We start from the raw sequence: 13,763 nt of genomic DNA on the forward strand, positions 1-13,763 counted from the left end.
TTCACATACAATTTGAAAATAGGGAACAAAACAGACCTCCGGGTGTAAGTACAATTTGTGATCGTGCAAACAGATGTCTTTGAATATAGTGTGATAGCATATGTTTACATGATATGGAAAGTAGTGTTCACAACTTCTTTTTTTTTTTTTTTTTTTTAACTAGAGCTCAATCTTTTTCATGGGCATTTTGCAATTGCTTTCCTCTATCAGCATGTGGTACAGCAGCACCACCGCCAGGGCAGACATGCAAACTTGCGTTCTGCTGAGAAGGTGATCGGTTCCAGCCTGTCTCCAGGACCAAGAGACGTGCAGGTCAGGTCAAGCAAGCCTATAAAAAATGAGTTTTTAAGAAGCGCTTACGGTTAAATCTTGTTTTTCAATTACTTCAGACAGGCTGTTCCACAGTTGAGAAGTCTGACCAGCGACCGACCAGAGGATCCGAGGTCCTGGCAGGGTTGTAACTTTTCCCATGTCAAATTCATGCACTTTCCCAGCACTTTCAAAGTGCATTTAAATGATTTCCAGCACTTCACTGTAGTGGAAAATTATTGCAAAGTTATTTTCAGAAATGGCAATGCTTCTGTAGATGGATGGATGAAATGAAAAAGAAGGAATGATTTTCATGCTATGACACGTAAAGGCTACAATGAATAAGCATCCAGTTGTAGTCATTACCCTACATTTACCACCACATCACCCACCACTAGGGCTGGGTTTCATACTTAATTTCCTAATTCGATTTGATTTTGATCCAAAAGGCTCTGAGTCGGAAAATCATGATGAAAGTGCTTCACTTTTCACAATATATTTCATTGGTTAATTAAATATAGGTTTGTCTAAATATTGAAAACACATATATAAAATGTATATCCACATCTCTGAAATTAACTGACTGTAATGTTCACATCCATGGTCCGCCTTTCACGGTAAAGACAGAATCAACCGGTGGGAGGCAGCACTACCCTGAATGGTTCCCAGTGCCGAAAAAAAAAAAAAAACCGAAGAAGATGCAATGAGCAGAAGAAGAAATATTTCCGGTCATGTGATCGCTGTATAGTTGCTGTATGGCGCGTAATCGCTGATAAAAGACCTTTTATATTGTTTTCTTTTTGTAACGCTTCTAATCGCTGTCAGTGAGGAGATGTCGCGTCCCATCAGACACAAGATGCACGACGGTTTGGGGAACAGAAATGAAGACGGGTTTGTTTTGTTTATTTTTGATTTTTTTCTAGATGTGGTATTTTTGCGTGTTTTGGCAGTTTGTTAGGGCCAAATGAAAAAGTTACTTTCGCAATTGTTTGCCACCATCAGCCTTTCACGATAACGAAAATGATTATATTTCGTTGCTTCATACGTTATATACAGTGTGTATAACATTTCATGCTACATTTTAAACTGATTTAAGTAGCCAAGTGAAGAATAGGCATGCAAATGAATGCACATTATCATGCACATTATTAATTATTTAAGCAAATGATTTAGCTCGAATGTTCCAATTTAATGATTGCTCCAAGACTATTCAGTCTTTGACGTATTTACTTTACTTCAGTGGGTGTGTAATATGACAGTTATTAGTCTTGATTAAACAATTGAAACGTTTTTTGTACTTTGTAGTTTACTATTTCAATTACATTTTTGTATGAACCACAAATCGCTACTGCACCCTGATGGAAAAAAAAAGAAAAATTAAAGCAGTTATTGGTTCTCAGGAGTTTGTAACCTCTTGTGCTCAATAAGCTGCGTCTGTAGATTTGTCAAATTTTCCCTGATGCTTTGAAGTGAGGAAGCATGTGAAAATTCTAAATCACCACATCATTAAATTAATGGAAGCCCTGAGCTTGTTTCTCTGCAACAAGATGGTCCCATCTAGGAGTGACGGTTGACGGCCGTGACAAATCCATATTTCGTTCTTTCTTTTATTTCATTATCCTTTTCCCCTTCGCAAAGAAACTTTCCAAAGATGGCTGTTCCCTACTCATTTTGCAAGCTTGTGGGTTAAATTTAACTGAGAGAATCCGCTCATTTTCAAAATAAAAGGTTCTTCAGACTCAGGTAATACACAGAACGGAAATAATTAATTATTTCTTGTGTGGCCTGGTACCAACTGATCCACAGACTGGTACTGGTCCCCGGCCCGGAGGTTGGGGACCACTGGCCCACAGGCCTACAGTGTGCTGGGAAATAACCCTTAGCAAAAGATTGGAGGATATGCATTCCCCACTTCCCCAAACTAACATCTATGCAGTTTCTGACAACTTCCTGTTTTATTAGGCTCCCACCACGTGGCTTTCGTAGCAGAAAACGAGGTGTTGATGGGAACTTCCTATCCAGAAATAAAGAAGATGGTCAGAAAGATGACGTTCATACAGACAACAGCTCCACGCACTCATACCTCACTCATGGCAGGTGAGAAAATGGTCTTGTTTTCAAGGGTTGTCTTCTTTTTTGGTTTTGGTTGTTCTGTTGATTAAACTTGGTTCTCCGCCTAATCTGACTTTGGTTCTCAGCCTAATCTCAGTTGGGATGGGTATTAATTTATCGTACATGGTTTACCCCCTACAACCTCCCGTACACACAGCGCACTCGAAGCTTTGGACTTGCTGCACAGAGATAATGAGACCGTGATGGCCCGCCGTGTTCTCCAGCTCCACGGCAACTTTCACGATCATAGTTTTGGTTTTGTAAGATTGGAAGTTCTAAGACCAGGTTGTTTGAGTCTGGGTTGTTTGGGTCTCCACATAGGATGGTTTGTATAATAATTTTGAGAATGTGATATGATAAATAAGTCACATTATGAAATATTATATGTAATATTTCTTCATCCAGGAACTGAGTCCTGATGGGTTAGGCCAGGGCGATTTGGCCTGGAAATAAAATCTGATTTGTTTTTTGGCCAAAATATATGATTTATTTATTAATTTATTTTTATGCTCTTATCACTTATTTCAGCACCAACGGCTGTTTATATATACCTGTGTATATATGAACTAAATACGTACAAACGAGTCCTGGACGATAAATCCATTTTCTCGATTAATTCAAGTTTTTATCGGAAGATAAAAAAAAAAAAAGGTTTTTTTTTTGTCCCACTGTTTGCATGTATGGAGGATGCTCATACTCACTGTTCAGTGAAAGGGACTCTCTGTACAGCTTGTTCTGACGTCGTTTTCAGAACCCTGGCGGAGCAGGGGCTCATCTGGCCTTCTGACTCATAACGGCAGGGACAGCAGTTTACATGTGGTAAATAAATCAAACGCTCCTTGTGTCACTGAACACTGGTCTGCAGAATGAGCACTGGACTAGAGAAGTTGAAAGCGAGTGACTTCTATTAAGGATCTCACAAAACAAATAATGAAAATGGTTGAAATGTGAAATCACGGCTTATTACCTCAGAACCGCGATGACCTTCATTTCGATACCAGTATATGTGTCTGGTGAACTATGAAACTCTGACTAGATATTGATGACTAAATAGTCTTACAGATTAAATAACTTGTTAAGTTTTTAAAGGAGTTTAAAATGTGTGGCTGTTGTTAATGATTCAGCATGTTTACAATCCTGCCTAAATTCAAGTTTATTTCTGATAAGTAAATATAAATTTGAGTTTTTTTTTTAACAAAAAAAACAACCTTTGGTGTTGAAATAAGTGATAAGAGAAAAAGAAAATAATAAACAAAAGAATAATAAAATTTTATAAAATCGTCAATCTGAGATTTCATTCTTTGGACATATCACCCTGGCCTTATACAAACTAAGTATAAATAAACTTGAATTTCTTGAGGTGAGAATGTAAACACATTTAGATTAGATTTTAAACTCCTGCAAAACTAACTTTGAGCTATGACTGTAGTTAGTCTTTGAAATGTGCTCTTTTAAGTTTCACACTTCACACATAGCTTGTATTGAAATCAAGATGATGAGGTGGTTCTGCTATAATAAGGTGATTTCACATTTCAAGCAACCATCGCTGCTGTTTTGATTCCGAGCATCTGTAGAGCGTGTGCAGTGCAGTTTTCCAAAATTGGCACTGCACTGTCCACTGTCAGCCTTGAGTCCTTGGCACACACAAAACATTGCTTTAATCTGATTTTAAAGACAGATTCTTCATTGGTTGCTGATGACAGCAATACCGGAACAATGTTTATTTTCGTGTGCTGGTGCACCGGCAACGATACCGGTAATGATGAAGAATCTGTGAACTCGACATGTGTGCCTCTCTCTCTCGTTCTTGGCATTTTAACATTTAAAGTCTCAGAAGTCTGACTCTCACCTGCAGATAAAACTTTGGGCACGCTGTTCGTGTGTCGTAGATCCACACGCAAAAAGTTGCGGCCGTCAATGAATGAATGAAGTTGAATGAAGCTGATGTTCTATGTGATACGTGCTTCGCTTACATCGGCTCTATCCAGTGAGAGCCCTGGCAATCTACATGGACAGCACTAGAGCAGTTCATACATCGGAGAGACTGTTTGTGTACTAAGGTGGTCACTCTGGGAGGGTGGTGACCACGCAACGTTTGGCTCATTGGATCTGTGGAGCTCCAGAGCATGTGAGGCCACAGGGACTGATCGTGAGTGAGAGACAGACCACACACTGGGGAAAAAAAAAAACTTTTTTAAGCTCAGTAGCTCAGTCTGTGTAACTCATTTTATAACCCATATTGTGATAAGGAAAAAAAATACGTATATAATATTTGTCATTTGATCCAATTGATCGGTGCAGCCCTCTCTATGCTCAACAGCTGCATTACCATTACCATTACCAGTCTTTGTCACATTAATGTTGACACTTGTATATCTGTTATCTGTATATATGTTCATTCTAGTTCTGCCACTTCTGTATCTGGCTCTAGGGAGATGGATTGGGGAAGCCAAGTTGAATACGATGAGAGGAGGAGGGAGCTTCTGAGAGACATGCCACGGTAAACAGACACTGTTTACACATTTTTCACCAAGTTATTATCAGCATGATAAGTACGTCCATCGACTGTTGTGTTTTTATGAACACATGAGGGTGGGTAAGGCAACAAAAGCTCAAACACAAATTCATTGTTAGTGTATTGTTCAGTTGCAGGAGAAGGACCACTGGAACTGTAACTCAAGAAAGGAGCCCCTCCCACGAGTCCTGTGGCAGGTAACCATGTGATTCTGATAACTCCTTGGTTGTAGTGTGTCTTCCTGATTGATTGAACTGAAAACCTGTGCCCACACGGCCCTTTGGGATCGGATTCAGTTTGACTCCTGTGATCTAGAGTAATGTTTTTCATCCATTTTTTAAGCCGCTGCACACTTTGTTCATTGAAAAAACTCCGGAGGCACACCACCAAAGGAACCTCAGCCAAACACAACGTTAAGTCAAAATCCCTTTAAACAGCTACTGACACTCTTCTATTTTGGGATGCTGTTTGCAGAAAATGTTATTTCAAAATGTCTCCAGAAAGTGGTGGGCAATATGCCAAAATATACCATGATTTATTAAATTATTTTAATCACAATATCACATGTAGTTTTAACACTTACTGGCAAGTTTCTGGCCAGTGTTAATCCCAGTCCTTAGGAAAAGGAAATGACTGACAATTTAGGTCAAAGAACTTTATTATTCTAGTTTAGGTAAATTTATAATGTAAATGTAAATCTGTTACATTCCTTGCCTCAACTTGCTTCATAACTATAATAATTATTTCTCTCTTCTCATTTTGGAGCACAATTATTTTGGTCTTTATTTAGTTTTTAGCAAACCTTTTAACCATGGAGAAAACTTTGATAGTCTACAAGTGTTTAAATTAAGTGAGTCGTCCGTTAGCTGACGTGATGTTAAAGGTGAGTGGTCAAGTTGGAGGCAACTCGAACTAGCAAAATGTGACTGGCTTCTTTGCTGTGAGTGTGTGGGAAGAAGAGTACCACGTCATGTACATCTCGGCAGCAAGTGATAAATGAATCGTCACATCAGTATAGCTCTATAGTGTAGACGAGGGGTTCTTAACCTTTTTGATCTTGGGGCCCACTTTTTGCTGAACAAATGGCCCGGAGCCCATTCAAGTAATAGAACCAATTCATTGCTCTTGATTTCATTCACGATCAATAGCTGTATTTTAATCTACTTACACCTTGCAAAACCTTGTGAAATGACTTGAAACCATGTGATCATCGCAAAGATATTTATTTGTCAACTCATCAAATTTATAAAAAAAAAAATGCATGTGTGCAAACTGCATACTTGCATACTTGGATTCAAACTGTTCAGAAAATTGGAAAAACTGAATAAAATAAATCTAATAAAACCATGTCTAAATATCATAAAATACAAATAATATATTTTATTCTCCGAAGAAGATATAAGTGTACATAAGTATAAGTGTAAATAAAAGTATCGCCATAAAATGTTCCAATTAATTTTCAAAACTGCTTCTCCGCTGCTTTCATCAACAGTTTTTACTTTCATTTTTTCTTTTCAAGAACTTCTCCATAGTTGCTAACTATCACAAATTTGCAGCTGTCAAGTCAATTCGGTGACACACTAATGCCACCACATGTGGTTCATGTATTAACACTGAGCGTCTCGCTGCCCTCACGGCCCACAGGTATAAAACTTTTAGCAGCCCTCGAGGAGGCACTCGCGGACCAACCATGGGCCGTTTTTCAACACCAGTTGAAAAACGCGAATCTAGAGTACTCTACTATTGACTAAAATAAATAAATTACAAGACCTAGAAAATGACCTAAATAAAACAAGAAAAAAAACATTGACAATCTTTTTGTCCCTGTTCCAGTAAATATTGACATCACGTCTCCTGCAGTAGTGCTCAAACGTTGTCTTCACGTCACAGACTCTGCATGCTGCGGTTTTATAGTTATTGATATAATTTTCTGCTGTGTTTTTGCGACATCTTATCCACAGAGGTGAGCCCTGATGCCCTCTTTGTGTAAACCATGAACTTTTTCTATCTGCTGCTCCTCCACCTTTTTTCCTTGTTTTTTTTTTTTTTTTTTAATTTGTTGCTTTGGGTATACCGTCGGTTGCTGTAAAGTTGTCGCTAATGTTGTAAACAAGTTCACTGTACGCTGGTGTCATGGAATAGTAAGTCAAAGCCCATTCGATGTTTTCCCGATGTGTGGGTACCAATTTGATTTCTATTGCGATTCAGGTTTATATTGCAATTCTTTGTTATATAATGTGATTGTGGTTTATTAATTTAAAAAAATAATAAAATTGGACACATTTGGTCAATGTGGTGACCATGGTTGTAGTTGTGTATTTATGAAGAATATTCACTCTCTATAAATGTATAAAGCAGTTTATGTCCAATAACGAATTGCCAGAAGAGGTTCTGACATCAATATTCAGAGAGTCTTTCATCAGGCTGCAGTTTGTCTCGCCTTTTTAGTCTAGTAAGTCAGTATGTATAAACGTTATGAATGGAGTCCGTGGTGCAATCACGAAATGGCAGAGTAGAGTGACCATTCAATATGCAAGGCTGTATTTTCACCTATCCTCCTGTTTTTGCAATGTAATATTACATTTCAAATGTTGTATGAGATACAAAATGTTTAGCTTCTTTTTAATACAGCTGCGTGCAAAATAGGCCACATCAATGTTGGTTGAAACAAAAAATAAAAACAAGATGCAGCATTGTTTCACCAAAAAAATACAATAAAAAGAAATCCAAAGTGCTCCTCTTACTTACTAAACCAAATATAAGTGAATGTAAACCGTGTGCACCTCTTAGTTTGAGGTAAAAGTTCCTATTAAAATAGCTTGTACAAGTTGTAGTGCATAGATTAGAATGTAAAATATGCACTAAAATATACCTCTAACAAATAAATAAAATCTGTCAATAAAAGTGGGATTCATTTTGATTAATTCATTTTAAAAGCCATAATAATAATAATAAAATTAATAATTAATAATACATCATTAATGACAATAAAATCTAAGAATACTTAGTGAGTAATAAAATAATAATATTATTATAATATAATAAAAATAATTAACAATAAACATTTTAATTGAGTCCCACCACTAAATAATTCAAATGCGCCAGTTTTACTCTTTTGCAAACAACAAAAAGATGTATAAACATTGCACATTGCAGTCAACAAACCTATAGTGCCTTGTCTGTTGTGCAGGAGACATGCTTGAGCTTGGCTTCCCAACTGTTTACCTGGAAAGCAATATGTGGTTGCATTTTGCCGCAGTCACAATCTGGTGAAAAAAAAAGATTCTGGGCACAAAACAACGCTATTTAATATTGTCACGAGAAAAAAAAATTGTGATATTTGAGTACCGATTATTTTACTCCAGCACTTTGGAAATGCTTTTTTCATTGCCGGGTTGAAGCTGCATTTTTTTCACTCATTAATGAGATGAGGAATCATCCTTTGGTCGCATGTGTTCTCACCAAACTAAAAAGGAAACATTGTTTTTTCATTTTAATTCTCCTCATGCAAAAAAGGGTCCATAATTAAAATTCAATTGGAAACCCTGAGCAGCGCTGGAGTGTGATGTTATTGGGAGGACCAAAAGTGCAGGAGTCTTATATATATAATAGTTTTCAGTTTGATTACATTATTTTATCCTCATACTATTGTTGTACCTTTTCTGCAGCTCTGACTCCAAAGATGATGATAACATTGAGACTGATGAGGCCGTGTTGCTACGAAGACAGAAGCAGATCAGCTATGGAAAGAATACGCTGGCATACGACAGATATGTTAAAGAGGTTCCCAAGTAAGTTACAACAATGAAGCCTGTTTTTTGACCCAATGTTGAAGTGAAGGTGGTTTATTGGACTTCTTCCGAAGAAGAACATGTCTACATGCCACCAAAGAGAAAAATGCTCTTGCTTTGGCATGTCCCAGCGATTTGGCGATAGAACTCCAAAAAAAGATGTGTGGCGATAAGTCGATAATTGGACTAGTGAAAACACTTTGAATTGATCTGAAAAAATCTTTATAAGATTGTGATTATTTGTTTTGGTGTTCGGATGATGTCAAAAATAAAATTCATTACATGAACACCAGTCCATTATTGTGCTACACCTGAAAAGCGGTATCCATTTAGAGTGGTCAAAAAAGGTGATGGCTTGATTGGAGAGAGAACATGCTGAGGTCGTTCAAAGTGTTGGGACTAGATCTTGAAAGAATTAAGTAAATTTAATTACTGGGTTGGAAATCATATATGAATCTACTGGCACTGTGGCGCTCAAGGAAGAACCACATGAAATTGTGTTATCATGCCTTTCTGTATTTGTTTGTGTCATCAAGTGTCAATCTAGAATGTACATTTGTATACGTTGACCACCCACTAATAATGTAGGAAATACTTCTCCAGACTGCTTGGATGTTTCCAGGGTTGTCTCCTTAGTTCATTTCTGCTTATTATCAGTGCAAGTCACTAGACTGACAGACTGAGGACCCTTCTCGACATCGATGTAAAAATAAGCATGGTAGTAGCAAGAATCTGACTTATGTGACATTATTAAAAACAAATCAATTTTACAACAACAGTCTACTTCAATCAATCTACGAAATGTTGTTAGTAGAATTTGGGAGAATATCCCATAGCTGCTGCCCAAGGGGGAACATATACTAACTATTGTAATTTATAGACCTCTCACCTGTTTTGGAAATGCCCTCAAATTAAAGTCTGCAATTTAAGCTCATTTTTTTGTTTCATGTCTTATTAATTGTGGTGGTGCTTGCAACCTAGAAGATGTCCCAGTATTTATGGACCTGACTTGATCTGATGAATATTTTCAAAGGCACATGCGTCAGCCTGGAGTTCATCCCAAAACACCAAACCGGTTCAGAAAGTACAGTCGTCGCTCTTGGGATCAGCAGATCAAGCTGTGGAGGGTACAACTCCATGCATGGGACCCACCAACTGATGAAGGGGAAGGCAGCAAATCTAGAAATCAGTATGAAAGCTTGCACTCTTGCTTGAATTCCTATTCATTAACTTCTTGAAAAAAAATAACTGTCAGTTTATCTGTCTTCAGGGTGGAGCTTAATCTGGATGATGTCATGGAAATTGATTTTGAGCCTGCCCTGCCAGACAAAGTGAGTTTTGTGGTGACTACATTCATGGGTGTTTCTTAATGATAATTTAGCTACTTTTTTATTGAAGAAATCTCAATTGCATTATCATCTTTTTTATACATAGGACTCCCCTTGCTAGGACTGTTTCCACAAATGTATCTGGTAAATGCATTTTAAATCATTTGATAATGAGAGCTGACATCGAAAGAGGTTGTGTCCATTAGGTTCCAGGTGACAAATGTTCTCTTTTAAAATAATACATGTCAGAGAGCTGGCTATGCATGTATTTTTAAAAGAGTGAGTTTCCAGAGACAAAGTGCAGGTCTCCAGCCGGGATCAAGTCCATGGCCAAAACCCGACTCGTTTGTGTTAGGACTTCTGAGTCGAAAGAGCTTTGTCACAAGACGGAACCCACAGTCTGAATGTGCTGTTACAAACTTTCCGTGTTATCTGGAGAGCAAACTGTTGGATTAAATTAAAACACTTAAATATTTAATTAATATAAATAATATAAATATTTTGACACGTTTTTTTGTTGTAATTAATTAATCGTAATTAACTTGTTAAAGTCCCACCACTAACATAATAATTGTCACTTTTTGTTTTGCTCCTCAGGATGAAGACTTTTTGGAAACCCGAGTGAAAGTGCAGAAGACAGAAAACACAGCTGAGCTGGATCTGTTCTAAATGGTGGCTTTTCAAGTTTTGGTGGATTTTTTTTTTTTTTTTCTATGACAGTGCCCGCACAGGGAAACTTCTTGGAGTTGTGTTTTATGTGTTGTTTGTCACGTTCTTCTGATCTTGATTGATCCGTTTCAAAGGTGAGCTCTCTCTTCCTACATTTTATCTGGGTTTACAGTCAGGAGAAAACAAGCTGCCTTTGCAATATGTGACAAATTGTTTGCTCTGTAGTTCCATTTAATCCACTGGTGTGTAAATGTTTTGGATTTCTTTTTGTTTTAAATTTAGTTAATAAATGTCAAATGATATTGGGTTTTTTCCTTTATTTGCTGAAGCTTTGGAACTCGGGATCTACCTCAACCATCTGGAACTCCTTACAACTACGTCAACAGGAATCCTTGACGCGGAAGGTGCCATTAGAGCAACTACTTCCAGAATGATTCACATATTAAATCATATGTGGTAAAGGTAGCACTATGTCTAGCTGACTCGTGTATGAAGATTGCGAAAGATCTGAAAAAAGTTGATGGCAATGTGACCAAAACCTCATGACAAAGTTCCTAAATGTTAAGTGTTGAGAGTAAGAACATTGTGGCGTTAATTCAAACGTATAAGGGGAGGTAACGGAGTGCCAAGTGGATTTGTTGGGAGGAGGATGACCATTATTGTGACATTCCAGAGGTCACTAAGGTTGCCCATTTATCCAAGTGGAGAAATTCTATTGACACTATTTCAAACTTTTTAACTGGACAATAGCAGCTATTAAAATGAAAATCAACCAGATCTGCCACCCATCTGCATTCTGTTTCATTGAGCTTGGTTCGAGACAGAAGATAAGTAGGAGGATTATTATCAGTGAATACAGTGAAAGTGGACCAATAGTGTAAGGGATAATTTCCTTCGTCAGTAGTCTGTTCGTGAACCATAGGCTATCACTCAGAGTTAATCATTCTGCACTGAGGCCTGAGCCAGCAACCTGAATTTTCAGGTGTTAGAAGGGCTACACAGGTGGAATCAGGACTGACCTGTTGCTGCCCTGGCTTATGCACCATTTGCTTTTTCGCAGCCACTTTGGTGAGCTGTTGCTGTTTTGTCTTGTTTTTGCTTGGAAATGCCAGACTCAACGTATACAGTGATCACCCTTGCGTCTGTTGCAATTCCATCCTTCCGTCCTGCTCACTACTATTACAGTGGTGGACTCACTATCCATTGTTGGGCATTTGTTTTATTTAAGTATATTGCATTTTTTGTAATGTACATTTTTCTGTTTCAAAAGTGTTTCTTTAGTGTTTATGTTGTTGCTTTGTCTGTCTTTAATGTTCTTTAGTGTTTGTTTGAAGCATAAAGAATTTAATCTAATGGATGCAGTATTTGTTCAGTTAGGTGCTGCAGGACATGAATCCTGAGTCAGATGAGACTGCCCGGTTAGTTGAGGAGCATGATGTGGTGGCTTATGAAGAGGAAGATGAGGGTTTTTCTGACGTCACAGTTGACCCCAGGTTCAAGGTTCAACAGCCTTCAGTCTCTCCTGATCTTGACTCTTTCATGTTGGCTTCTGACACCACCTCTTTCCTCCATGCTGGCCCCTGAGACAGTGGCTGGATACACTTCAGCTGCTGAAGAGTACCAATTATTATATATATATTTTATTGAAACTTAAGGCATCAATAATCATTGTTGATAATAATCTTCTTACTTTTCAATTTTTCGTTCTAAGCCAAGTCATTTGCATAGGGGGATCAGAGCCGACTCTTCTCACCCTGGTCATGGACTGTTAGTTCCTCATCCCTTTGGCAGGATGCTACAGTCGATCCAGACCTGAACCTCCCATCACAGGAACAGCTTCTTCCCCTCGGCCGTCAAACTGTTGAATTTGTGATCAGCCTTTGTTGTTATTTTATTTTATTATTTATTTTTTTGTCTGCACTTTATTCCAAAGCACTTTCCTAGTTGGTGGGATCCCCACTGACCATGGCAAAAAATTAGATTCTGATTCCGATTCTGATTCTGTCCAGATCATGCCTGGATCCCAGCAGACAGACTTGCTGAGTACCTGGTCAGGCTATGGGGTCAAACTATTCTATCCTCTGATTCTTCAGACTATCCCTTAGGCTTTTCCTGTCGAGTTTCAGGACACCCTGGATGATGAGACAAACAGAAGGTGGTATCTGCAGCGTGACACCAGGAGTGACTTAAGAGTGGACGCCTTAGGACCAATGTTCCCAGAAATGTTTCATGTGTCTGAGCAAACGCACAAACTCTCTGAGCAGTCACTTGAACCACTGTGTGCGATCAAACTGATTCATTCACATTGATGAATGGAACGTGTGTGAAATTTAAAAATAAAAACGGTAGAAAAAAAGCCTTTCAATCGTCTACTAGACCAAGCAGGAAGGAGAGGCCAAAGTTTTCTGTATTGTTGGAAGGCACTTCCTTAGTTCCTGTGAACCTTGAGTTAGAGCAGCTTCTTCTGGAGGCAAGAACACTCCCCGCTGAACCTGTACCGGTACCAGAGAGTACAGTACCGGTTGCCGGTTACAGCAGATCAGGCAAACCAGACCCAACACAGCATCACATCCTGCTTAAAAATATAGTTAAAAGTCAGTAGTGCGTTGAGCCCCAACAGTTGCAGTAGGCTCAGCAGCTGTTGTCCAGCACCAGGTAGTCATACAGGCAGGAAGACCTGTTGTTCTTAACCAGTATGCCCTCTGTCAGTCAGCAGGTGGTGCCCCAAAGAGGCCACACAGGAGGACTGAACAGGCATCGCCATCAAGCAATATGCACAGCAGGTACTGCTCACAGTCCATTTCAGGGGAGACAGTACTGTCCACATCTTGGATCACATACTGAACTATGTTTGGAGGACATGGGGAGGAAGTTTGCCAAATGAGGACATTGGAAGCAGATGGAATAGCTTTTACATATTTTTGTGTTGTGCTTAATCTGGTTTGATCAAACATTTCACTTTGATGACGTTTACTTTTGTTGTCAACACTATACACATTTAGTGTACCTTTAGATGCTTGTACTGAGTTATTACAGCAA

The 13,763-nt window shown here is 38.5% G+C and overlaps 1 protein-coding gene across 2 annotated transcripts; it reads left to right on the plus strand.

Moving 5' to 3' along the window:
* Positions 1 to 1,037: 1,037 nt before the first annotated feature.
* Positions 1,038 to 11,936, plus strand: slbp (stem-loop binding protein). 2 transcript variants are annotated; one of them, XM_053879376.1, is made up of 9 exons: positions 1,038 to 1,200; positions 2,272 to 2,406; positions 4,853 to 4,921; positions 5,068 to 5,133; positions 8,605 to 8,727; positions 9,761 to 9,916; positions 9,998 to 10,058; positions 10,162 to 10,199; positions 10,653 to 11,936. In XM_053879376.1, the coding sequence occupies exons 1-8, from the start codon at positions 1,142 to 1,144 to the stop codon at positions 10,174 to 10,176; spliced, it is 684 nt and encodes a 227-aa protein (XP_053735351.1). In that variant the 5' UTR covers positions 1,038 to 1,141; the 3' UTR covers positions 10,177 to 10,199; positions 10,653 to 11,936. The 2 variants fall into 2 exon arrangements, with proteins under 2 accessions (XP_053735351.1, XP_053735350.1); XM_053879375.1 differs by lacking the exon at positions 10,162 to 10,199 and having other exon boundaries at positions 10,653 to 11,062.
* Positions 11,937 to 13,763: the final 1,827 nt, after the last annotated feature.

This window comes from Synchiropus splendidus, chromosome 11 (genome assembly GCF_027744825.2).
Source record: "Synchiropus splendidus isolate RoL2022-P1 chromosome 11, RoL_Sspl_1.0, whole genome shotgun sequence".
Classification (NCBI taxonomy): domain Eukaryota; kingdom Metazoa; phylum Chordata; class Actinopteri; order Syngnathiformes; family Callionymidae; genus Synchiropus; species Synchiropus splendidus.